A 27,548-nucleotide genomic window follows, 5' to 3' on the forward strand; every position below is an offset into this window, starting at 1 on the left:
AGCTACGAATAAACTACACTTATTACAAGTACCGTTACTGCTAAAGGAGGCCGAGGAATAACTAAACATTTCACACCCAGAGCAGAAAAGTGCGGGAGAGACAGGAGAAGCCGCCATGCTAAATCGGCTAAGAGCTAGTAGCTGCGCTAAGCTAGCGGATTCCTAAAACCACGCAAAGTGAATAATGTGTAAATAATTTAGAGGTGATTCAGCAGAAGGAGTGCTTTAGTTAAGGCACGTGAAGATTACACTGGGAAACAAATCGTAATCTAGATAACTAGATCAATCTAACTGCGCAGATTAAACAGCTAACAGATACAGAAAAACACCGCTGTGCTCCGGAACAGGAAGTGATACAATACCGCAGTGAGAGCCAACCACCAGTAGAGGCAAGCAAACATTCCACCATTTACTGTAAAAGTTTTTCTTTTGTTTTCGCAGTTTTAAACAGTTGATCTGAACAATAACAACAAATATCAAATGCATTTTTAAATTTGTAGCTGCCCTTTCTGACATTAAAAATAAAGATTTTTTTGTGATTTATAAAAGCAGGGAAGGTGTGGTCATTTACTCACAGGCAGAACAATGATGGAAGCACTTGGTGTTAGTTCCAGCTCCAGCAGAGTCTTACTAAAGTCTTCATTGACAAACTCCCTCCGAGGGAACACGGTTGCAAGGGAAAAGTTTCCATAGCGGTTTTCCAGTTTCTGAGGGAAGAACAGCCCCAAACATTAACATGTTAATGTTACAGTAAGTACAACCCCTGGCAATAATTATGGAATCAAATCAAATCAATTTTATTTATATAGCGCCAAATCACAACCAGCAGTTGCCCCAAGGCGCTTTATATTGTAAGGCAAAAGCCATACAATAATTACAGAAAAACCCCAACGGTCAAAACGACCCCCTGTGAGCAAGCACTTGGCGACAGTGGGAAGGAAAAACTCCCTTTTTACAGGAAGAAACCTCCAGCAGAACCAGGCTCAGGGAGGGGCAGTCTTGTGCTAGGACTGGTTGGGGCTGAGGGAGAGAATCAGGAAAAAGACATGCTGTGGAAGACAGCAGAGATCAATCACTAATGATTAAATGCAGAGTGGGTGCATACAAGAGCAAAAAGAGAAAGAAACACTCAGTCATGGGAACCCCCCAGCAGTCTAAGTCTATAGCAGCATAACTAAGGGATGGTTCAGGGTCACCTAATCCAGCCCTAACTATAAGCTTTGCAAAAAAGGAAAGTTTTAAGCCTAATCTTAAAAGTAGAGAGGGTGTCCTGTCTCCCTGATCTGAATTGGGAGCTGGTTCCACAGGAGAGGAGCCTGAACAGCTGAAGGCTCTGCATCCCATTCTACTCTTAAAAACCAGGAACTACAAGTAAGCCTCTATTGGGGTGATATGGTACTAAGAGGTCCCTAAGATAAGATGGGACCTGATTATTAAAAACCTTATAAGTAAGAAGAAGAATTTTAAATTCTATTCTAGAATTAACAGGAAGCCAATGAAGAGAGGCCAATATGGGTGAATCACCGGCCTCGGAGGATGTTCATTCAGTTCTTTAATTTTGTAGAAAAAAAAGCAGATCACAGACATGACAAAACTAAAGTCATTTCAAATGGCAACTTTCTGGCTTTATGAAACACTATAAGAAATCAGGAAAAAAAATTGTGGCAGTCAGTAACGGTTACTTTTTTAGACCAAGCAGAGGGAGAAAAAATATGGACTCACTCAATTCTGAGGAATAAATTATGGAATCACCCTGTAAATTTTCATGCCCAAAACTAACACCTGCATCAAATCAGATCTGCTCGTTAGTCTGCATCTAAAAAGGAGTGATCACATCTTGGAGAGCTGTTGCACCAAGTGGACTGACATGAATTATGGCTCCAACACGAGAGATGTCAATTGAAACAAAGGAGAGGATTATCAAACTCTTAAAAGAGGGTAAATCATCACGCAATGTTGCAAAAGATGTTGGTTGTTCACAGTCAGCTGTCTCTAAACTCTGGACCAAATACAAACAACATGGGAAGGTTGTTAAAGGCAAACATACTGGTAGACCAAGGAAGACATCAAAGCATCAAGACAGAAAACTTAAAGCAATATGTCTCAAAAATCGAAAATGCACAACAAAACAAATAAGGAACGAATGGGAGGAAACTGGAGTCAACGTCTGTGACCAAACTGTAAGAAACCGCCTAAAGGAAATGGGATTTACATACAGAAAAGCTAAACGAAAGCCATCATTAACACCTAAACAGAACAAAACAAGGTTACAATGGCTAAGGAAAAAGCAATCGTGGACTGTGAATGACTGGAATGAAAGTCATATTCAGTGATGAATCTCGAATCTGCATTGGGCAAGGTGATGATGCTGGAACTTTTGTTTGGTGCCGTTCCAATGAGATTTATAAAGATGACTGCCTGAAGAGAACATGTAAATTTCCACAGTCATTGATGATTGGGGATGCATGTCAGGTAAAGGCACTGGGGAGATGGCTGTCATTACATCATCAAATGCACAAGTTTACGTTGATATTTTGGGACACTTCTTATCCCTTCAATTGAAACGATGTTTGGGGATGATGAAATCATTTTTCAAGATGATAATGCATCTTGCCATAGAGCAAAAACTGTGAAAACATTCCTTGAAAAAAGACACATAGGGTCAATGTCATGGTCTGCAAATAGTCCGGATCTTAATCCAATTGAAAATCTTTGGTGGAAGTTGAAGAAAATGGTCCATGACAAGGCTCCAACCTGCAAAGCTGATCTGGCAACAGCAATCAGAGAAAGTTTTAGCCAGATTGATGAAGAGTACCGTTTGTCACTCATTAAGTCCATGCCTCCGAGACTGCAAGCTGTTATAAAAGCCAGAGGTGGTGCAACAAAATACTAGTGATGTGTTGGAGTGTTCTTTTGTTTTTCATGATTCCATAATTTTTTCCTCAGAATTGAGTGATTCCATATTTTTTTCCCTCTGCTTGGTCTAAAAAAGTAACCGTTACTGACTGCCACAATTTTTTTTCCTGATTTCTTATAGCGTTTCTTAAAGCCCGAAAGTTGCCATTTGAAATGACTTTAGTTTTGTGTCATGTCTGTGATCTGCTTTTTTTCTACAAAATTAAACAACTGAATGAACATCCTCTGAGGCCGGTGATTCCATAATTTTTGCCAGGGGTTGTAGATATTTATAGCCACCTATAGAATGAGCCCAACAGTTTGTTATGAAGGTGATGGTATAACAGTTAAAGTCAAGGTCTTGAGACCACAGGATCCTCAGTTCACATCCTCTTCAGACTGAAAAATCATTAAATGCCCCTTGGGCAAGGTTCTCAATCCCCAGGTTGATCCCTGTGTACAGTTGAGCATCTTGCATGGCAGCACACTGAATGTGAGGCATCCGTGTAAAGTGCTTTGAACATCTGCTTCAAATGATAACGCGCTACATAAAACATAAACCAAAACATGAATAGACTTGCTAATATCTGCTGAGGGATAGAGAGGAGCATGCTTTATTTAGGTTTGGCCACATGGTCAGTTTGTTTCTTGAAAATACACTCAACAAAAATATAAACGCAACCCTTTTGGTTTTGCTCCCATTTTGTATGAGATGAACTCAAAGATCTAAAACTTTTTCCACATACACGATATCACCATTTCCCTCAGATATTGTTTACAAACCAGTCTAAATCTGTGATAGTGAGCACTTCTCCTTTGCTGAGATAATCCATCCCACCTCACAGGTGTGCCATATCAAGATGCTGATTAGACACCATGATTAGTGCACAGGTGTGCCTTAGACTGTCCACAATAAAAGGCCACTCTGAAAGGTGCAGTTTTGTTTTATTGGGGGGGGATACCAGTCAGTATCTGGTGTGACCACCATTTGCCCTCATGCAGTGCAACACATCTCCTTCGCATAGAGTTGATCAGGTTGTCAATTGTGGCCTGTGGAATGTTGGTCCACTCCTCTTCAATGGCTGTGCGAAGTTGCTGGATATTGGCAGGAACTGGTACACGCTGTCGTATACGCCGGTCCAGAGCATCCCAAACTTGCTCAATGGGTGACATGTCCGGTGAGTATGCCGGCCATGCAAGAACTGGGACATTTTCAGCTTCCAAGAATTGTGTACAGATCCTTGCAACATGGGGCCGTGCATTATCCTGCTGCAACATGAGGTGATGTTCTTGGATGTATGGCACAACAATGGGCCTCAGGATCTCGTCACGGTATCTCTGTGCATTCAAAATGCCATCAATAAAATGCACCTGTGTTCTTCGTCCATAACAGATGCCTGCCCATACCATAACCCCACCGCCACCATGGGCCACTCGATCCACAACACTGACATCAGAAAACCGCTCACCCACACGACGCCACACACGCTGTCTGCCATCTGCCCTGAACAGTGTGAACCAGGATTCATCCGTGAAGAGAAGACCTCTCCAACGTGCCAAACGCCAGCGAATGTGAGCATTTGCCCACTCAAGTCGGTTACGACGACGAACTGGAGTCAGGTCGAGACCCCGATGAGGACGACGAGCATGCAGATGAGCTTCCCTGAGACGGTTTCTGACAGTTTGTGCAGAAATTCTTTGGTTATGCAAACCGATTGTTTCAGCAGCTGTCCGAGTGGCTGGTCTCAGACGATCTTGGAGGTGAACATGCTGGATGTGGAGGTCCTGGGCTGGTGTGGTTACACGTGGTCTGCGGTTGTGAGGCTGGTTGGATGTACTGCCAAATTCTCTGAAACGCCTTTGGAGACGGCTTATGGTAGAGAAATGAACATTCATACACGAGCAACAGCTCTGGTTGACATTCCTGCTGTCAGCATGCCAATTGCACGCTCCCTCAAATCTTGCGACATCTGTGGCATTGTGCTGTGTGATAAACTGCACCTTTCAGAGTGGCCTTTTATTGTGGGCAGTCTAAGGCACACCTGTGCACTAATCATGGTGTCTAATCAGCATCTTGATATGGCACACCTGTGAGGTGGGATGGATTATCTCAGCAAAGGAGAAGTGCTCACTATCACAGATTTAGACTATTTGTGAACAATATTTGAGGGAAATGGTGATATTGTGTATGTGGAAAAAGTTTTAGATCTTTGAGTTCATCTCATACAAAATGGGAGCAAAACCAAAAGCGTTGCGTTTATATTTTTGTTGAGTGTAAGATTTAATAATACTGTTTCTGACCCTATTCAGATGGGATTAATTGTATATGAGGAGGTGTACCAACATACTTTGACCACAGTGCATCTGTAATATTTGTCGAAGATTTGCACAGGATAAGAATACTCTATAAATCACAGAAATGGGACTGGCCACTTAATAAACAGGGAAGACGCACTGCTGTCACTCAAAAAAAAAAAAAAAAAACCAAAACAAAAAAAAAAAAAAAAAAGCATGAAAGGAAAATTACAAGACTGAACATTGGCTTCACTACTTCTTCATTGCTGACAATGCCAGATTAGACCAGAAGCTGACATTTATAATGGGAAAAGCCAGTATAGCCTTTTGGAAACTTCAACAAAGACTGTAGAAAAACTGTCATGTCACCATCCAGGCAAAATGTAAAATCTACAGTGCTGTGATATGCTCTTCCTCTTCTACGATTAGTCGAGTAACTTGAATAATTTAATTGCAAAAAAATGTTCTAGGCAAATTCTGTGCCTCGAAGCTTTGTTTAACGTTGTAGTACATATGCCTGGCCTGTGTGTGGCGCTGCAACGTCCGCAGAAAAAAAACCCCAGAAGACTGGAGCATAACAGCTAATGAAATTAGCAACGATAGCTACCGCTTTCCAACGTGACACACAGAGTAAAATAAAGCCTTTTAAGAGAAAGATGGTCCACGCTGATCATCTGAAATAGACTTACTGTGCATTTAAAGTAAAGCTGAAATGCATCTGCTGAATTGCAGAGAAAGGGGGATAAAAAAAAACACAAAAAAATCATGCAGGGTCCCGGTCCATCAACCTTTATTAAAAAAAAAAAAAAAAAAAAAATTAAAAATGGTTAAATTTTACAAGTTGGACAAAACAAAACAGAAAGCCACATCCCAATGCCATTTCAGCAAAATGCCAACACTTTGGCGCACTGACATTATGCCACTGCTTAGGAAGAGCCCTGAACTATTGATGTTGTTTAAAAATGCAAAAGTACTTTTTATCCGATTACTCGATTAATTGCCAGAATAATCGATAGAATACTCGATTACTAAAATAATCGATAGCTGCAGCCCTAATGCAGTGTCTCCGCTCTGATGTGCATTCAGCATTTTGTAGCTTCACAGAGCGCTGAAAGCAGCTGACTGCTGATCTCTCTGCTGTTTGCAGCTTAGATGCGAAGAAAATGAGAAATATATTTATTTCTTTAATTATTTGGTTGAAATTGCAAAATAAAACAAAAGTACGCCTCTATAAGCTCTAAGAGCTGGGCAGAAATTTGCAATAGTGGGCGGTACCGCCCGCCGCTGCCCACCGTAGCTAGAACCCTGGTATGGAACACTATTCTTAGTTGTGCGAAGGAAGGAGAAACCAGGGTAGGCCACAGCTTAGATTCAAAAGATATGGCAAACATAAAAATGGAGAGGTATCAAACCTAACACTTGGAAACAACATGCAAATGACAGGCTTAAATGGAAGGGTATGATCACAGCCTAGATCAGGGGTGAGCAATCATATGCAATGACGGGCCACGACACTGCAGGTTTTCCTTGCTACCAATTACCTCAGCAGGTGACTTCATTGAAGATCTGGGGCTTCATGTACAAAAGTTGTGTATGCACAAAAACGTGGCATACGTCCTTCTCCACACTAACGTTCAGATGTATCAAAAGTGAAATGACTGTGGAAATGTGCGGTGCCCCATGCCAAGTTCAGGGCTGGCATACGCACATTTCTACAGCTACTGTTCCACTGCCGATACACATAGAGGTGACACTGGCAATCTGTTAATACTGTGAAAACAAGAAGTCATCAGAGTCATGTGCACATCAGAGACTAGAGCTGGGTATTGATTTAAATTTCAAGAATCGATTTGATTCAAATTTCAAGGATTCAATTCCGATTCTTAAGATTCAGAATCGATTATTTTGATTCAATTTGATTCGATCTGATATTGATTTGGGTTAGTGTTATTAAAACAGTTTTTGAGCTGTTACCTAATTGTCTAGTTATGCAACATAATGCTAGTATTATATTGACATCTGACAGCAAATTAATGAAGTATTGGTAGTTAAAAATGATGGCGATAAGACTGATGGCACGGACCAATCTCCCTCCCAGAATGATACAGTAGTATTTTTATTTTACAAACATACTGAAGGGCAGAATTACTGAACAGATCCAGGGCAGACAAAAGAGGGCACCAGAGGTACTTGGGTCATTGGCCCTGACACAGGTACATTTCTACACCCTTCCATGTAAAGCTGTAACAAAGATTAAAATAAATAAATAAAACTATGGCTTCACCCATCATGCATGGTGCATGACAGGTGGCTGCTGGTGAGTAAATAGTTTATTTGTGTCAGTGTTCCAAATGAAAACCAGCGTGTTTTTTTATTACTTTTTTTGGCAGTCCATTTAAGAAGCATTTATGTTTGCTTCTTGACGGTGAAACTAGAGCTGCAGAGCTTGTTAACACGCCCCAATCTCCCTGTGTTCAGTATTTGTCAATAAACGCATGTGTAACTTTGTGAATGTCGCACACTATCAGCTAGGGCGCACTTCTTTTTTTTTTTTTTTTTTTTTTTACTTCAGTGTGTGTGCGCCACTCTGAGGCCACAGTGTTTACAGCATCGATTTCTATTTAATCCACTAGAAAGCGGATGCAGCCTGTGAGCTGTTGCCAGCAACCGCCATGTTGCTTAATGTTATTCCGCGTCGTGAGGTAATAGATTTAATAGAAATCTATGATGCGCTGACTTAAACTTAGCTTAAAGTGATCTGTAAATGCTGTTTTGTGCAGCGTTCAGGTGCTGCAATAAGCTGATAAAGGAGTATCAGCTGGTTAAATTAAAAAAATGTGTTGTGAACTTTCCTAAGTGTGTATTATATGTAATATAAATGCAAGTAGTTCCTTCGGCTGCTCCCTGGTTTGCACTCAGGGTCGCCACAGCAAATCTAAGGTGGATCTGCATGTCGAATTGGCAGGTTTTACACTGGATGCCCTTCCTGACGCAACTCCACATTACATGGAGAAATGTGGCAGGTGTGGGATTTGATGTGGGGGAAATGATGTGGGGGAAATGACTAAAATTGTTGAATAAAGGTTAGAAAATGATTTAATTTTGTGTCGATCTGTATTCTGTAAAGTAGTGACTTCAGTTTTACTGCCTGAATGCTTTGTCGTGATAAATACCACCATTCGTTTAGCGATTCAATTATAAGTCTCACTTTCATAAGTCTCAATTTATCCCTTTTTAATTAGCCTCTTGTGTTTTTGTTGACATCAGGTTCTACTTCATTCCTCCTGACCGCCAGAGGGCAGTGCTTTAGCACCTGGATAACTACATGTGCGCAGCACAGAGGTCGAGAATATATACCAACAAAGTCACGCCATTGGATGTGACCTGGGTGACGTCACTGGTTGTCTTTATATACTAGACGCACCCAGCGCTCGCTTCTTTTCTACATTCTCGCATTCTTAGAGGTTGAGAACGCACTGAGCTGTGATTGCCGCTCTCGCTTGTAGCCTAGCAACCCACCTTCGGCTGGGGCTACGTGCACTGCACACGTCCTCCAGAGGCTGCGAAACACGGCTTCACCGTTTTTTGTATTCTTTGACGGACGCCTGTCGTGAGTACACCTTCCTAAATGCCGGGTGCGCGCCTTTGCCGCTGCCCTGCTGGGTATTTTCCTCTGTGCACATTAGCTGTGTTGTTTCGATGAAAGCTGGCTATTTGTTTAGTTGTGTCACTAACCCCGTTAACTACGTGGTAGTGTGTGTATCAGAACCAGTACAGTGTACTGTGTTGGGCTTCCCATGAGTGTTTCCCACTCCTTGAAGTACTTCGTCTGCACTGACGCCATTTGCTAAGTTTAACAGCTCCGCTAGCAGCTAGTGTTGTCGTCGTTGCTCTAAGTGACTTAGCACTTGGGCTGTGAGTTTTTCGGCTGTGTGCATCGTGTTATTACTGTGGCTGTGAGTGTTTCACGCTCCGGGCCTTGTATTAGCTTTTACACTGTGAGTGTTTCATGCTCCGTGCCTCGTGCCGAGTCTGCAGCTGGAGTGCTTCACGCTCCATGCCTCGTGTCGAGTCTGCGGCTGTGAGTGCTTCACGCTCCGTGCCTCGTGTCAAGTCGACGGCTGTGAGTGCTTCACGCTCCGTGCCTCGTGTTACTATTTACACTGTGTGATTCACGCTTTGTCTTTCCATTTGTAACCGTCAGGGCTTGCGTTAGCCATCTGCACGCAGTCCACAATGTTGACAGGGCCTTTGTTGCATGGCTGTAGTACCTGTTTGGCTCCCTTGAGCCCAGATGATGGACATATGTTTTGCCCCTCGTGTCTTGGGATCGGACACCTGAGGGAAGCCCTGACTGGTGATGCCCGCCTTAACTGTGCCAGCATGCCACTGGCAGAGAGATCTGCTAGAAAGTGGAATATCTAGTGCGACTTTGGCCTCCAGCCCCAGGAAGGAACCAAAGTGCCATAAACGCCCACATGCAGGAGCCCCTTCTGCTAAGAAGGTTACTCATGACCATGCTTTGGCTGAAAAAGTCGAAACGTTGACTTCTGAGTTTGCTCAGATTAAGTCCTTGCTTCTGAATTTGCAGCCTAAGGATGCAGTGACAGTTCCTGTTGTCCCTAATGAGGCTGATCAGACCAATGTAGTTACTCAGCAGGAGGAAGATGTCGTGTCTATTGCTGCGACTGATTCCTTGTACGTGACAAGTGATATAAACTGTGTGGAGGATGAGGATGAGAGGGGTCTTTCGCCAAGCCATTCATTAGTGGGCTCTCACACATCTGAGGCAGAGTCCCTGCCGCAAACCGGACCTGGACTATCCTTTGTCAAGCACGCTGTTCAGTTGGCTTTATCCAGGCTTGGGGGTCGACAATCCACCTGCGGAAACCACCACTTCAAGTGCCTTTTTCAAAGTCACTCAGAAGCCTGAGTTCAACGTTCCAGTTTCACAACCATATATTGAGGAGCTCCACCGATGTTGGGCGGACCCCAAATCATTGACCCATCTATCGCAGGACTGCAGAGTCCTTAGCTCTATGTGTGATTCGGCACAGTATGGTCTGAACCGTATGCCCGCTGTTGACAGCATTATTACGAACCTGGTTGTGGCTCAAGCTGATGCTGCTCGGCCGGATGCTCGCTGCCCATGTCCTCAGTGTAGGGTCACTGATGACCTCCTCACCAAAAGCTATGACATAGCTGCTCGCATCGGTCGCCTAGGCAACTCACTGTCCCATTTATCCCTTACCCTCTCAAAGTCTTTGAGGGAGGCAGAGATTGATGATGCTACGCAAAGTCTTAGTGATGCCTCACTCCAAACCTTTGCTTATATGTCCAGAGAGCTTGGCATCACTAGACGTCAGGTGTGGCTTGTGTAGTCCCCCCTGTCCAAATCCTGCAGAGGCACACTCCGTTCGCTACCGGTTCTTCCAGGCCAAGTATTTGGACCTGCGGCCCAACAAACTTTGAAGCATGCTGTTGAGGCTAGTAAATCTCGGCAACAGTTTGTTGACCTACACCGGTCTTCCAGACCTCAGCCAGTCAGACGTGCTACAGCTTTTCACTCTACATCCAGGCTTCCGCCGACTCCCAGAGCTGCACATGCTTTTGCAGTTGAGGGCCAGCTCTCCCAGCGGCCTGCCTTTCCGGAGCCTACGAGCAGACCCCCGAGAACTGAACGGTTTCACAGAGCTTCCAGTAATCGCGCCCAGAAGTCCTCAGGGATGCGAGGTAGAGGTGGTCGGGTCTGACTGCCAATGTTTGGCCCCCAGCTGTTTTTCACGAAATCAACTCAGCCACTGGGAGGCTCAAGTTCAAGACCCATGGGTCATTTCAACCTTGTTCGAAGGTTACAGAATTCAGTTCAGATGTCATCCTCCAAAGTTCAATGGGGTGAGGATGACTGTTGTTTCTGATTCTGCCGCCCTACAACAGGAGATTTTGGAACTCCTGGAGAAGGGGGCCATAGAGCCAGTTCACAGTTCAGACCAGCTCAGGGGGTTCTATTCAATTTACTTCATTGTTCCAAAGAAGGATGGCGGCTTTCGTCCTATCCTCAATCGCCGACGTCTGAATCGTTATATCTAAGTGCTGCAGTTTCACATGCTCCGCACAGTAGACGTCCTTCAAACTATCACACCAGGAGACAGGTTCACAAGTGTCGACTTAAAAGACGCCTATTTCCATGTGCCAGTGGCGCCTCATCACAGGCAGTTTCTCCGCTTTGCTTTCGAAGGTCAGGCATACCAGTTCAGGGTGCTTCCTTTCAGCCTCTCTCTCGCCCCTCGTACATTTACCGGATGTATGGCTGCAGCACTAGCCCCACTGCAAGCTCTTGGATTTAGAATCCTACCCTACTTAGACGATTGGCTTGTCTGCGCTCCGACTCAGGAGCAGGCGCACAACGACACAGCATTCTACTGAACCATGTCTCTCATTTAGGACTCACAGTGAACTTTGCAAAGAGTTCTCTTGTTCCCAGTAAACAAACGACCTTCATCGGCATTGCCATCAACTCCCTGACTATGACTGCATCGCCATCCCCGCAGAGAGTGGACGATGTAATTCGTCTCGTCTCACATGTTCAACGGGCTGTGACGCTGACTTTTGGTTTGCTGCTCCAGTTGATGGGCAAACTGACTGCAATGTTGCTAGTGGTACCTTTGGGACTTCTGCTCTTACGTCCCCTACAGATTTGGATCAACAACCTAGGCCTCAACTCAAAGATGCATCAGCACAGGCTTGTACGACTCTCCAACCAGTGCCTTCTGCACCTCAGACCCTGGGGGAACGTGGACTTCATCTGCAAGGGTGTCCCTCTAGGCTCCGTCCCTTCTCGCCGAGAGGTGGTTGTTACAGATGCATCACTCAAAGATTGGGGGGCCGTGTGGAATCACAGGATGTTGAGGGGTGTCTGGAATCCTCAGGAGAGACTCCAACACATAAACGTGCTAGAGCTTCGCGCTGTGCGACTGGCTCTCAAGCATTTCCTCCTGGCCGAGAGGAAGACATGTTCTTGTCCGGACGGACAACACGTCAACAGTCTATCACATAAACCATCAGTGGGGCACCAGGTCCAATCACTCATTGGCAGAAACTCGGAAGCTTCTCTTATGGGCGTTGCCTCGCATTCAAAGTGTCAGAGCAGTTCATCTGCCCGGCGTACAGAACAGCGCAGCGGATTTACTCTCCAGACAGAAACCACCACCGGGAGAGTGGAGACTGAACCTGACTGTGGTCCAAATGATCTGGCAGAAATATGGTGTAGCGGAAGTGGACCTTTTCGCTTCAAGCACCTCGACACATTGCCCACGGTGGTACTCCCTCTTGGAACCACACAGCCCGCTGGGGCAGGATGCATTGGCTCACCCGTGGCCGGATTGCCTCCTTTATGCCTTCCCTCCTCTCCCGCTGCTGATGTTGACACTGCACAGGATAGATCAGAGCAGCCACAGGGTGCTGCTGGTTGCTCCATTCTGGCCGGGGAGGATTTGGTTTCCCATGATTTACAAACTCCTCGAGGGGGAACCTTGGGCTCACCCGGAGAGGAAGGATTTGTTGTCACAGCTACAGGGGAGGATTTGGCACCCTCACCCAGAACGCCTTCAACTGTATGTGTGGCCGTTGAGGAGCCGGACTCCTTGTTAAGTTCTTGTGACCAGGCTGTTGTTCAGACTATCCTTAATTCACATGTTGCTTCTACCAGGGCTTTGTATGACAACAGATGGAAGCTGTTTGCGCGGTGGTGTGAGAAACAAAAGTTAGACCCAGAGCGTTGCCCTGTGCCTATTCTCCTCAAATATTTACAAGAACTGCTGGAGAAAGGACTTTCTGTCGCTACCTTGAAGGTTTATGTTGCTGCAATCTCTGCCCGGCACGTCTACGTTGATGGCCGGTCAGTGGGTTCACACCTTTTAGTGTGTCATTTTTTTGAAAGGTGCTCTACGTTTGCGACCTCCAAGGCTTGCACACGTACCTTCATGGGACCTTCCTCTAGTCCTGGAGGGTTTACTGGGGCCTCTACTGGTGGTAGGCTCTCACTGCGGTATTGTATCACTTCCTGTTCCGGAGCACAGCGGTGTTTTACTGTATCTGTTAGCTGTTTAATCTGCGCAGTTAGATTGATCTAGTTACCTAGATAACGATTTGTTTCACAGTGTAATCTTCACGTGCCTTAACTAAAGCACTCCCTCTGCTGAATCACCTCTAAATTATTTACACATTATTCACTTTGTGTGTTTTTAGGAATAATAAGTGTAGCTTATTCGTAGCTTTGGAGGCCAGGCTGCGCGAATTGGAGACTCGGCTCCGCACCGTGGAAAATTCTACAGCTAGCCAGGCCCCTGTAGTCGGTGCGGACCAAGGTAGCTTAGCCGCCGTTAGTTTCCCTCTGGCAGATCCCGAGCAGCCGGGAAAGCAGGCCGACTGGGTGACTGTGAGGAGGAAGCGTAGTTCTAAACAGAAGCCCCATGTACACCGCCAACCCGTTCACATTTCTAACCGTTTTTCCCCACTCGGCGACACACCCGCCGAGGATCAAACTCTGGTTATTGGCGACTCTGTTTTGAGAAATGTGAAGTTAGCGACACCAGCAACCATAGTCAATTGTCTTCCGGGGGCCAGAGCAGGCGACATTGAAGGAAATTTGAAACTGCTGGCTAAGGCTAAGCGTAAATTTGGTAAGATTGTAATTCACGTCGGCAGTAATGACACCCGGTTACGCCAATCGGAGGTCACTAAAATTAACATTGAATCGGTGTGTAACTTTGCAAAAACAATGTCGGACTCTGTAGTTTTCTCTGGGCCCCTCCCCAGTCGGACCGGGAGTGACATGTTTAGCCGCATGTTCTCCTTGAATTGCTGTCTGTCTGAGTGGTGTCCAAAAAATGAGGTGGGCTTCATAGATAACTGGCAAAGCTTCTGGGGAAAACCTGGTCTTGTTAGGAGAGACGGCATCCATCCCACTTTGGATGGAGCAGCTCTCATTTCTAGAAATCTGGCCAATTTTCTTAAATCCTCCAAACCGTGACTATCCAGGGTTGGGACCAGGAAGCAGAGTTGTAGTGTAACACACCTCTCTGCAGCTTCTCTCCCCCTGCCATCCCCTCATTACCCCATCCCCGTAGAGACGGTGCCTGCTCCCAGACCACCAATAACCAGCAAAAATCTATTTAAGCATAAAAATTCAAAAAGAAAAAATAATATAGCACCTTCAACTGCACCACAGACTAAAACAGTTAAATGTGGTCTATTAAACATTAGGTCTCTCTCTTCTAAGTCCCTGTTAGTAAATGATATAATAATTGATCAACATATTGATTTATTCTGCCTTACAGAAACCTGGTTACAGCAGGATGAATATGTTAGTTTAAATGAGTCAACACCCCCGTGTCACACTAACTGCCAGAATGCTCGTAGCACGGGCCGAGGCGGAGGATTAGCAGCAGTCTTCCATTCCAGCTTATTAATTAATCAAAAACCCAGACAGAGCTTTAATTCATTTGAAAGCTTGACTCTTAGTCTTGTCCATCCAAATTGGAAGTCCCAAAAACCAGTTTTATTTGTTGTTATCTATCGTCCTCCTGGTCGTTACTGTGAGTTTCTCTGTGAATTTTCAGAACTTTTGTCTGACTTAGTGCTTAGCTCAGATAAGATAATTATAGTGGGCGATTTTAACATCCACACAGATGCTGAGAATGACAGCCTCAACACTGCATTTAATCTATTATTAGACTCAATTGGCTTTGCTCAAAATGTAAATGAGTCCACCCACCACTTTAATCATATCTTAGATCTTGTTCTGACTTATGGTATGGAAATTGAAGACTTAACAGTATTCCCTGAAAACTCCCTTCTGTCTGATCATTTCTTAATAACATTTACATTTACTCTGATGGACTACCCAGCAGTGGGGAATAAGTTTCATTACACTAGAAGTCTTTCAGAAAGTGCTGTAACTAGGTTTAAGGATATGATTCCTTCTTTATGTTCTCTAATGCCATATACCAACACAGTGCAGAGTAGCTACCTAAACTCTGTAAGTGAGATAGAGTATCTCGTCAATAGTTTTACATCCTCTTTGAAGACAACTTTGGATGCTGTAGCTCCTCTGAAAAAGAGAGCTTTAAATCAGAAGTGCCTGACTCCGTGGTATAACTCACAAACTCGCAGCTTAAAGCAGATAACCCATACGTTGGAGAGGAAATGGCGTCTCACTAATTTAGAAGATCTTCACTTAGCCTGGAAAAATAGTCTGTTGCTCTATAAAAAAGCCCTCCGTAAAGCTAGGACATCTTACTACTCATCACTAATTGAAGAAAATAAGAACAACCCCAGGTTTCTTTTCAGCACTGTAGCCAGTCTGACAAAGAGTCAGAGCTCTATTGAGCCGAGTATTCCTTTAACTTTAACTAGTAATGACTTCATGACTTTCTTTGCTAATAAAATTTTAACTATTAGAGAAAAAATTACTCATAACCATCCCAAAGATGTATCGTTATCTTTGGCTGCTTTCAGTGATGCCGGTATTTGGTTAGACTCTTTCTCTCCGATTGTTCTGTCTGAGTTATTTTCATTAGTTACTTCATCCAAACCATCAACATGTCTATTAGACCCCATTCCTACCAGGCTGCTCAAAGAAGCCCTACCATTATTTAATGCTTCGATCTTAAATATGATCAATCTATCTTTATTAGTTGGCTATGTACCACAGGCTTTTAAGGTGGCAGTAATTAAACCATTACTTAAAAAGCCATCACTTGACCCAGCTATCTTAGCTAATTATAGGCCAATCTCCAACCTTCCTTTTCTCTCAAAAATTCTTGAAAGGGTAGTTGTAAAACAGCTAACTGATCATCTGCAGAGGAATGGTCTATTTGAAGAGTTTCAGTCAGGTTTTAGAATTCATCATAGTACAGAAACAGCATTAGTGAAGGTTACAAATGATCTTCTTATGGCCTCAGACAGTGGACTCATCTCTGTGCTTGTTCTGTTAGACCTCACTGCTGCTTTTGATACTGTTGACCATAAAATTTTATTACAGAGATTAGAGCATGCCATAGGTATTAAAGGCACTGCGCTGCGGTGGTTTGAATCATATTTAGCTAATAGATTACAATTTGTTCATGTAAATGGGGAATCTTCTTCACAGACTAAAGTTAATTATGGAGTTCCACAAGGTTCTGTGCTAGGATCAATTTTATTCACTTTATACATGCTTCCCTTAGGCAGTATTATTAGACGGCATTGCTTAAATTTTCATTGTTACGCAGATGATACCCAGCTTTATCTATCCATGAAGCCAGAGGACACACACCAATTAGCTAAACTGCAGGATTGTCTTACAGACATAAGGACATGGATGACCTCTTATTTCCTGCTTTTAAACTCAGATAAAACTGAAGTTATTGTACTTGGCCCCACAAATCTTAGAAACATGGTGTCTAACCAGATCCTTACTCTGGATGGCATTACCCTGACCTCTAGTAATACTGTGAGAAATCTTGGAGTCATTTTTGATCAGGATATGTCATTCAAAGCGCATATTAAACAAATATGTAAGACTGCTTTTTTGCATTTACACAATATCTCTAAATTTAGAAAGGTCTTGTCTCAGAGTGATGCTGAAAAACTAATTCATGCATTTATTTCCTCTAGGCTGGACTATTGTAATTCATTATTATCAGGTTGTCCTAAAAGTTCCCTGAAAAGCCTTCAGTTAATTCAAAATGCTGCAGCTAGAGTACTGACGGGGACTAGAAGGAGAGAGCATAGCTCACCCATATTGGCCTCTCTTCATTGGCTTCCTGTTAATTCTAGAATAGAATTTAAAATTCTTCTTCTTACTTATAAGGTTTTGAATAATCAGGTCCCATCTTATCTCAGGGACCTCACAGTACCATATCACCCCAATAGAGCGCTTCGCTCTCAGACTGCAGGCTTACTTGTAGTTCCTAGGGTTTGTAAGAGTACAATGGGAGGCAGAGCCTTCAGCTTTCAGGCTCCTCTCCTGTGGAACCAGCTCCCAATTCGGATCAGGGAGACAGACACCCTCTCTACTTTTAAGATTAGGCTTAAAACTTTCCTTTTTGCTAAAGCTTATAGTTAGGGCTGGATCAGGTGACCTTGAACCATCCCTTAGTTATGCTGCTATAGACTTAGACTGCTGAGGGGTTCCCATGATGCACTGAGTGTTTCTTTCTCTTTTTGCTCTGTATGCACCACTCTGCATTTAATCATTAGTGATTGATCTCTGCTCCCCTCCACAGCATGTCTTTTTCCTGGTTCTCTCCCTCAGCCCCAACCAGTCCCAGCAGAAGACTGCCCCTCCCTGAGCCTGGTTCTGCTGGAGGTTTCTTCCTGTTAAAAGGGAGTTTTTCCTTCCCACTGTCGCCAAGTGCTTGCTCACAGGGGGTCGTTTTGACCATTGGGGTTTTTACGTAATTATTGTATGGCCTTGCCTTACAATATAAAGCGCCTTGGGGCAACTGTTTGTTGTGATTTGGCGCTATATAAATAAAATTGATTGATTGATTTAAGCTTATCCCCTTTCGAACCAGTTGAAAGTGCTGATCTTAAATGGGTGTCAGTGAAGACTGACACCCACTTGCACTGTCTTCGGCTAAGCGGGTGGGAGAGCTCCATGCCCTATCAGTCGCTGGGGACTGTTTGCGATGGAATTCTGACGGATCTGGGGTTACGCTGTGGCCTAATCTGTCCTTTTTACCCAAAAGAATTTCAACTTTTCATGTTAATCAGCCAGTTTCCTTGGCTGTGTATGTCCCGCATTCTGATCCACGATTATCTGTTTCAGGTTCCCTGTGTCCTGTCCAAATGTTGAAGCAGTACATTAGTGCGACTGCCGTGATCCGGAAAACGGATGCCCTGTTTGTGTGTTACGGTGATCACAAAAGAGGCTGTGCTGTCTCAAAGCAGCGACTCTCGCATTGGGTCGTGGATGCCATTTTACAAGTATACAGGTCCAGAGGTCTTCAGCCTCCTAAGGTTACGTGCCATTCCACCAGAGGGGTGTCCACCTCCTGGGCTGCACTGAGAGGTGTCCCTTTGAGTGATATTTGTGCTGCTGCTACGTGGGCTTCGTCCTGTACCTTTGCCCGCTATTACAGACTGAATGTGGCTGCTCCTCCTGCGGTGACTTCGGCGGTGTTGTCTGCCTCCACTCCCCACTGCTGATGCAAGGTGAGTGTGACTCTTCGTGACCTTGTTGGTATTAGTCATCTAGGTGCTAAAGCACCGCCCTCTGGCGGTCAGGAGGAATGAAACAGAACGAGAGTTACGAATGTAACTACGGTTCTATGAATTCCGGATGACCGCCAGAGTTGCTTGTCACTCAGTCTTGCGAGTTCATTCTGAAAAGAAGCGATCACTGGGTGCGTCTGGTATATAAAGACAACCAGTGACGTCACCCAGGTCACATCCAATGGTATGACTTTGTTGGTATATATTCGCGACTTCTGTGCTGCGCACATGTAGTTATCCAGGTGCTAAAGCACCGCCCTCTGGCGGTCATCCGGAATTCATAGAACCGTAGTTACATTTGTAACTCTTGTTTTCCATCTTGAGATATTCTCAAAGAGCAAATTCATAGAATGGAAATGTTTTTTCTCTCAATTTGGTGGGTCACATGACAGTCACTCTGACATTGTATATTCTATTAATATAAGATTATACATAAATGAGATTCATTTATCTATGATGTACTCCATATTCCAGTGAAGTGTTTTCAGATTTCTTTCAACTTGGTCCAGAAATGATTGAATAATCTTATTTTCACCCTGGTTGGTATGGCTGTTTCATTTTATTTATTTTATTTGATATTTTCGCAGAGAAGCGCTCTGTAAAAGTGGTGCCGCAGGTTGGTTCAGAGCAGTCTTTAACATTAATATCTTTAATATGATGCAAGCGCACAAAGTTCTTAGTTTCACCTCTGATTATTTCCCACCTTTAACTTAACTTCATAGTGAAATTAATCAAGGATCAGTATCTCGTGTAATGGCAGACATAGTGTGTTTGGCAAACTGATGGTATTATATTCTATCTGGACTGGGACTAACAAATTAATTTAAGTCTATTTACATAAACAATATGATCTGTATTCATATCTGTATTTGTTTTGACAAATAGTGGCTGTACAAATACGGGACTGAGTTTGAATAAATGTAACAGCACAGTAATAGCATGGAAAATGCAGATTTATGGTGAAACTCTCTTGAAAACATTGATCATGCCTACATTAATTTCTATTTATGTCTGGGCTGTCAGATATAGGTGGCGCTCTAGCAACAGCCAGCAAATGAGCAGATCGCCCCGGACCTCCATCTAGGGAGTAAATAGAAATCAATGGTTTACAGCCTCACACACGCTCCTACACACATCTTTTCTATTTCATATTCATCCTATTTGACAGGGAACCAAATAAAATATCCCTGCATGTCTCCACTTCATTTCCATTTATCTGTAGCTCACACTTGGTATAATTTATTTTCTGTGTTCATGTTGAATGAGCGGACAGAGAGGGGAATCCCAGGTCCCAGGGCCTGTTTAAATAAAACAGCATATTTAAATGGGGTGTGGACAAGGAGAAGTTTGGTACTTCTGCATATGCGCTCAATTCCACGTTGACTGGGATGTACAAAAGGAACATGGTTGGATCCATGCGTACTCACACTTTGACATATCAGAATTTTTTTGTGCGCATGACAGTTTCTGGGGTTTAGCGTACGCCATGTGTCAGTAGGAAATCCACACAAGTCTTTGTACATGATGCCCCTGGTGTTTATGTTCAGTGAAGAAGCTCATCAGCAAACCCACCTGCTGAGGTGATTGGCTGCAAGGAAAGCCTGGACTGTCTTGGCCCTTGTTACCCATCACTGACCGAGATACTAACATGGAACAGTCACAGTCCCCTCAAAGGACTGCATATGACCTCACAATTAACAACCTTACAAAACACTTGATCACATCATTGAAAAAACATAGTGTCAGTTTACCCTTTGAGTCTGGTCTGCTTGAGGTTTCTTCCTCAAATCATCAGAGGGAGTTTTTCCTTACCGCTGTCATCGGTGTGCTTGCTCTTGGGGTTGGCAAGGTTAGACCTTACTTGTGTGACGCGCCTTGAGGCAACTTTGTTGTGATTTGGCACTATATAAATGAAATGGACTACCTTTGGACCTAGGTCTCGACTGCTAAGAATAACTGTCAAATGAAGAGTTACTTAGAATCATATAGTTCTAAGTTTCCAGTTCCAAAATAAATGTATCTTAATTTCATATATAGGCCCAGGTCATGGTATCAATGTAAGTATCTACCAAAGTTTCATTTACCATGGTCTTTTTACAGAAAGAAATAAAAAATAATGAGCTCAATATGTTATTTTAAAAAATACATGTCCTTTAAATTCTAAAGAATGAACAGAGAGAAAACGCTGACCTGAACAGCAAACTGTCGAGCTTCCTCCAGCCGACTCTGTGAAGGGAACTGGTTCGTGAAAGAGGAGCCGTCTGGAAGGCGAAACTGTATCCTTGTCGTGACACTGAGCAATCACACACACAACAGCACATACAAACAGTATACGCATTTCTAACATAATGGTGATTGCCCTAAATGACAGTGACAAACAATAAAGAGAGGCAATATTTACAGACTTCTGGTTAAGTCAGGAACAGGTTGTGTGGCATCAGAGTGCCTAATAGTCAAGTGTAAAACCTCCCCAAAAATGTGTATAAATGGCAATAGAAGTCACAGCTGTGGGAAGGGGAACAGCTGGAACATGCGGGAAAACTTGAGTTAATCAGTGTAAATGTAGACACATTAGCTATAAGTGACAGTAAGCACCAGTGGACAGTGACAAAGTGATGACTTGCCATTCATTTTCAATCAGAGTGGTAATTTACATCAACAAGAGACAATGGCTGCTCTGCCGCCAGCTAGGCGGGGCCAAAATAAACCTGAATTCTACTTTTTGCAAATACTAAGCAACACGACACGCTGACTACAAAGCTGAAGGCAGTGTGATGTCAGCTGGCAGCTTGCTCAAACAAAATAATCCAATAGGGCAAAATGCGCTCCGCAACAGTTTATTTCTGTACACAGTGCCCTCCAAAAATATTTGGCCCCTTAGTATTTCACACATTTTAATTTGGTTGTGGTATTTAAATCAGGCTTCTAAAATCTAAATTTATCTTCCTTAAACTTAAACTCAAAGCAAATCTCTACAATTTGGTATAATTTAAATAAAAATATAAAAGAATGGCTCGTGTCTCCGCATATGATCCATGCAGCGTGACGTGGGTGCATATTTAGGCATGGGTTTGGTCTAAGCCTCCAGCCTTCCCACACTTGGTCCCTTTAAAGCAAGCAAGGAAGACAGTAGCTGATTCCTCTCACCCAGGAAACAAACTTTTAGTCACCCTCCCCTCTGGCAAATGGCTGAAGTACATCAGGACTAAAACCTCAAGACACGAAACAGTTTCTTTCCATCAGCAGCTAGACTTATAAATAATGCCAGAGACCCACATTTACCTTGCCTTCTCCCCACTTCCACAAAGTACAGACTGGTCATCCCTACACTGAACGGTAGATCTGCACACCAATTACATGCTGCACAGTCCCATTCCACTACGTTATATTTATTTAATGGTGAACATATTTTTGCCTATTTGTCTATTTGACTCCTTTAGTTGTTACAGAAATCAAATAACACCAGATCAAATTCCTTGTATGTGAGAACTTACTTGGCAATAAATTTGATTCTGATTAAATATTTTAAATACACAGCTGTACAAGCAACTAATTCAGTCACAGCCCACTGTGGGAATTTGGCTACAGTAGCTACACACAATTAGAAATTATAGTGTCAAACTGAGATGTGACAAAATTGGTTTACAAATGCAGCATTCATTTTCTTTAATGTGCTCGTTACCTCCTCTCTCTGAGTACAGCCTCCTTCTTAGCTTCTTGCTCCAACTGTCTGGCCTGCAGGGCTGCCTGCTTGGAAGCCTTGTCCTCCTCCTGCTTTTGGGCATAGCGGGCTGCTCTCTCAGCCCGGTCCTATAGGACAGAAGCAGATGTGTTTAAGTCAGCCTCACTTTGACTCTCCTGAAGACAACCAGAACTTAAACCTCTTCAACAGAGTTCATGGCAACAATTCAATCAAGTCTTAGTTTATGTTAAGGTGCTGAGCAGGATATTATCAGAGTCAGCTGATGACAATGAAACAGCTGGTTATATTCCACTTTCCACATACTTCCAGCACTATGGTGAATTTCAGATATCACTGTGAATTTAAAACCAACAGGCTAACACTACTGAACATTAAGTGCCCCAAACAGGGGGAAAAAAAAATGCAATTCAAACAAGTTTTACTTTCTTTACTTTCTTTGATGCAACATTGTGACCTGCTATCACAAGTTTGTGAAGCCTATCAAGTCAATTAATTTATACAGCACCACATCGAGCAGTCAGCCTGCTCTATCTGGCCTGACCCTGTCAGACCTCAGAAGCTAAGTACAGTGAGTCCTGGTTAGTACTTCGGAAGACCAGGGGCTGTGTGCGTCTCTTCAGGTAAAACTGGAGTTGTGCCAGGAAGGGCATCTGGCATAAAACTTGTGCCAAGTCATAATGCGGGTCAGTGCTGGATCCGCTGTGGCAACCCTATACAAATGTGAGCAGCTGAAAGGTACAGAAGATACTGCACCAAATCACAAAATAAGCCACCAATAACAACAATAAGGTGAACAAAATACAACAGAGAGTTGTCAAACATGCAAAATGAACAGAAAAAGAATTGTTCCTATTGTTAAATGGTGCATAGGCTATTATTATTCACAGTTCGTCACAAGTAGAGGAGATCCTCCTGCAAGTTCAGTCCAAAACCACATTTTCAGACAGGCTACCACTAGTAGGGTGCTCCTCTCCATTATACATTAGAGAAATCACAGACTGCTTTTTACCACCTCTGTAATATTGCAAAAATTCAGCCTATCCTGTCTATGGCTGATGCAAATACTTCGATCCATGCCTTTGCCTCTCCTGGAAATGTCCTATTTTCTAGCTCTGCGCAGTCCAACATTAGAGGTCTCCAACTTGTTCAAAATGCTGCTGCAAGAATTATGACTATATTACCCCAGGTTTAGCCTCCCTTCACTGGCTTCCTGTCCATGCAAGGTCAGATTTTCAGGTTTTGTCGTTTACATTCAAATTCTTCGTGGAGTAGTGCCTTCCTAGCTGGCTGGCCAAATTAAACCTTATGTACAAGCCAGTGTTCTGTGTTTTTCAAGGACGCAGGACTACTATATCTTCCAAAGGGTCAAAAACAAGTCAGCAGGCCACAGAGCTTTTTCTTACTGTGTATCTGTTCTGTGGAAGAATCTGCCTACTGAGATAAAACGATCTGATTTTCTGCCAACACTCAAATGCAGATTAAAGGACATGTCACACATTGTTTAATATCCCACTTAGCAACACAATATAAAAGTATTCATGATTGTAAGTCTATCCACACACATGCGCTCATAATTAGTGGTCTCTGATGTTTGTTATTGCTCTCCCTGAGCGAGTTAACAAGTGCATTTCTGGAAAACGTCTCACTCTGCAATTCTCAGCACTTCTTGGCGTGTGATGTACATTTTAGAATGAACGGAAACATTCGATCGCTGACGGACAGAGAAAAACGAATGTGGTTATGTCTTATGACAAAGTTTATGAGCTTTTCTTTGAAAGTGATAGCTCGGATTTACAGAGGAGATGACACACTTCACCCTGAAACTCTTCACTTTTTCAGAGTCTGTCGGATTTTGGAACCTAAAGTGTTGTGACTTTGCTGTTTGTGTTATAGGATGCTGGTTTACTGCCACTATGTACATGGACGCAGAGTGTCTCCACCATGCTCTTTTTACAGACTGTCTGCACAAGCAGATGTATGTCTCATATTGGAAAACTCAGAAGACTATTTTCAGGAGATAATGGACTATCTCAGGGGTTTTCAAAGTGTGGGAGGCTGAGCTCCCCCTCAGAACAAATGAATAGCTGCGCCCCCCGACACACACACACACACACACACACACACACACACACACACACACACACACACACACACACACACACACACACACACACACACACACACACACACACACACAATTTCAACATCTTCGTGTGTTTCTTTTTATTCTTTTACACATCACATCTTAAACACATTTTAAATATATTTGTGCGTTTTTAAGGAACTGTCTATGCATTTACACATTTTACAGCCTTTGTAAACATTTTAAACATGTTTTTAAAGAACTTTCTACTCTATTTTTACCTTGTCATATTTTAAAAATCTTTTAAAAAAACATTTAAACATCTCTGTGTGTTTTTAAATGTCTTTGGCATAGCTAACACATTTTAACATAAAAAAAATATTAATTCAACTTTTATACATGACCTAGTCTCAGTCTCATCTAGTCTCACACTTATTTTTTTTTTGCCCCCCTCCTGAAAAACTCTGGCACCCCCGAGGGGGGCACACCTCACAGTTTGAAAACCACTGCTTTATCTAATGTGCCACAATCCTGACAGAACTTGAGCTGAAGGCAGAGCTGCGATCGGACAATATGCGTGAGCACGATCAGTACCTGAGGCCAAGTGGCCCTGGACATTATTCTCTACGTACCTAAGGACTATTGGAACTTGAAAAATTTCTCTGGCTGTTGATCCGTGTGAGGACTAATGGACCTGTTCTCTAGCTGGCGATTATGGACGCATGATCCATGCCTTCTTTGATGGGGGCTTCTTTGATGTTGTGGACTTTTTTATTTGGAAATCTTTACGACTGTGTGAGTGGCATGTTCATTCTTTTGTCGTTTGCTTTGTGTTCCTTTCAATGGAGCTTTCAATGAAAGTAAAATTTTTATCTTACTTTGAGAGAGTCTGAGAATTTGGATCTGCATGTGTGTGCACAGCAGATCATTTTAATGCGCAGCTCAGCTGTTCTATTGCCACTTTGTACATGGACATGAAATATCACAGATCTGATTCAATCTGTGCAATCAAACAGATGTGATATATATATATATATATATATATATATATATATTACTTTTTCACAGTTATATACAACAATTAAAAGCATTTCGTTTTGATTTTAACAGGCCGCATTTATGACTAATGGCCATGCAGGTGCACTAAATCTGCTGCTTTTACCATGATTACATCAAAATTAACAGTTATCACTTAAACCATGACACCTAAGTGTTATAATTATAAAACACCAAATGGCAGTGCAGCGGGGAGGGGAAACACTCACACCACAGCGGCCACAGTAAAGCCCCTTTCACGCTGAGCCTGCTTCAAGTTGCTTCTTGTGGCGTCATGACGTCATGAGCTGTGTCAGGTGCACGCAGCAGGGGGGTCCAAGAGGAGGTGAGGGCGCAGAGGAGAATCTGCAGGCAGTTTGGCTGCAGCCAGACTATTTGTTCTTGTCCATGGCTGCAGGTCTGCACTCTGATTTCTGTTATAGTTTATCTTTCTTCCTTTGACTGCGTGCGCACGTGCAATCGAAACGTCCATGAGTAAATGTGGAGATGTCTGGAGTTATACTTGATGTGGACATGTCTTGTCTGGCAATCAGTCTGTGGGCAGGACTTATGTCCTTTTTTGTCCTTTATTTAACACAATTATAAGACAGTTTGAGGGGAGAGCGGGAAACTGCCTGCAGCCAGCCAGTTTTTTTCTTTTAATTGTTCACATTTGCACGCGCGAATGAATCGTCCATGAGGGGACTGGAGATGTCCGCTCTTTTTACTGGATGTGGACATGTCCTGTCTCTGGCAATCAGTCTATGAGCAGGACTTTTATGGACTTTAAACAAAGTTGTGAGAGAATTTAAGAGCGAGGAGCTGCAGCAGCAGCCAGGCTGAGCATTTTTTTTCCCTGTTCTCTTTGAGCATGTAGTTTTACTGCACTGTGTACATGGTATAAAAACAATCCTGCGTGATTTACACTTTGGGAACAATGGAAACCAGCAGGAATCATAAATTGGTGTCGGGTAACGTTGTACTGTGAGGGTGTAGCTTCCAGTCACGCTGGGTACCGCTGCTTTGCCCTGACTTGCCTTGAAACCACTTCCTTTCTGCATCCTATGCTCGATGCAGAAACAATTATACAGGTTTAATTTTTGGCGTATGATTCGCTTCGTCCTTTGCGTCCGTCACGGTGTTCTGGCGTTGAGCCTACATTGTCTCGGCACTAGGCTGCTTCCACGTGGCATCGTCATGACACCACATGACGCAGCTCGAATTGGGCCCGGTGGGAAAGGGGCTTAAGCATTTGAATCCAGCTGCTTTGAAAAAGGAGCACAAATCACTCTCACAAGCAATGTAATTTCAAAGAAATGCCAGTGGTCTGGAGCAAACAGTGCAACATGGACCAAAAACACTCACAGTACAGCATCCAAACTCAGCATGCAAGTAAGGACTGTCATAAAAAGGAGCGTAAACCACTCGGACAAGCAGTGTTATTCCAAAGAATACACCAGAAATCTGTACGTTTGGAGCAAGCAGTGTAACACAGAGTGAAAAAACACTCACAGTACAGCTGAAGTAACAGAAACCAACAATTTAACAATACAATAGCGGTAACAAGTTGTAGTAAAATGAGAGCTATGTGTCCTGATATGTCCCGCAGACATCAGCGGTAACAAGTTAAGCCGCAATTGTTCACTCGTAAAACAGGGTTACTCACGAGAGCTGAAGCCACCAATCCTTCACTTGTAGTATCAATCAATCAATCAATCTTATTTATATAGCGCCAAATCACAACAAACAGTTGCCCCAAGGCGCTTTATATTGTAAGGCAAGGCCATACAATAATTACGTAAAAAACTTCAGTAAACAGGGTTACTCACTGAGGGCGGCAGCATAACAGTAAACAGAGGAAATAACTACTTGCTTGCAGCCTCTGGAGGGCACGTATGCGCAGCGCCAACCAAGAAGGTTGCAAGGCTCCGACAAGACAAGCAATCCGAAATAATTTCAACCCTATGCTCTTAATGCGAGAAATGGAAAACGGGACTGAATGCCAGGTGATGTGCTCTCATATATGGTTGGCTGACATCACCCAGGTCACGCCCACTAACGTGACTTTGTTGGAATAAGACTCGACGTCTGCGCATGCACGCATGGAAAAATCCAGGTACTAAGCACCACCCTCTGGAGGTCAGGAAGAATAAGACAGAACTACAGCTCCATGCTTTAATGGTTTAGGGAGATCCTACAAATGAGCCAGAGTTCTATGATATGGTTGAACATTCTTCCACACTTACACTTGTTATAAATGAGGTGCCAGGTCAGTAA

The 27,548-nt window shown here is 43.3% G+C and overlaps 1 protein-coding gene and 1 long non-coding RNA gene across 4 annotated transcripts in view; one reads left to right on the forward strand and one right to left on the reverse strand.

Annotated features, from left to right (window-relative positions):
* ubxn4 (UBX domain protein 4) overlaps positions 1 to 27,548 on the reverse strand; it is a 120,429-nt gene that overhangs the window by 27,317 nt on the left and 65,564 nt on the right. For all 3 annotated transcript variants that reach the window (XM_034186326.1, XM_034186327.1, XM_034186325.1), the window contains exons 9-11: positions 22,133 to 22,260; positions 20,641 to 20,743; positions 576 to 707 (exon numbers count right to left, since the gene is read on the reverse strand). In XM_034186326.1, coding sequence (XP_034042217.1) covers positions 576 to 707; positions 20,641 to 20,743; positions 22,133 to 22,260 — 363 coding nt within the window. The remainder of the gene's footprint in view (positions 1 to 575; positions 708 to 20,640; positions 20,744 to 22,132; positions 22,261 to 27,548) is intronic.
* LOC117524529 lies at positions 13,439 to 27,416 on the forward strand. Its single transcript, XR_004564793.1, has 3 exons — positions 13,439 to 13,448; positions 22,723 to 22,725; positions 27,130 to 27,416. It is a non-coding gene; the product is annotated as an uncharacterized LOC117524529 (long non-coding RNA).

Source organism: Thalassophryne amazonica, chromosome 14 (genome assembly GCF_902500255.1).
Source record: "Thalassophryne amazonica chromosome 14, fThaAma1.1, whole genome shotgun sequence".
Taxonomy (NCBI): domain Eukaryota; kingdom Metazoa; phylum Chordata; class Actinopteri; order Batrachoidiformes; family Batrachoididae; genus Thalassophryne; species Thalassophryne amazonica.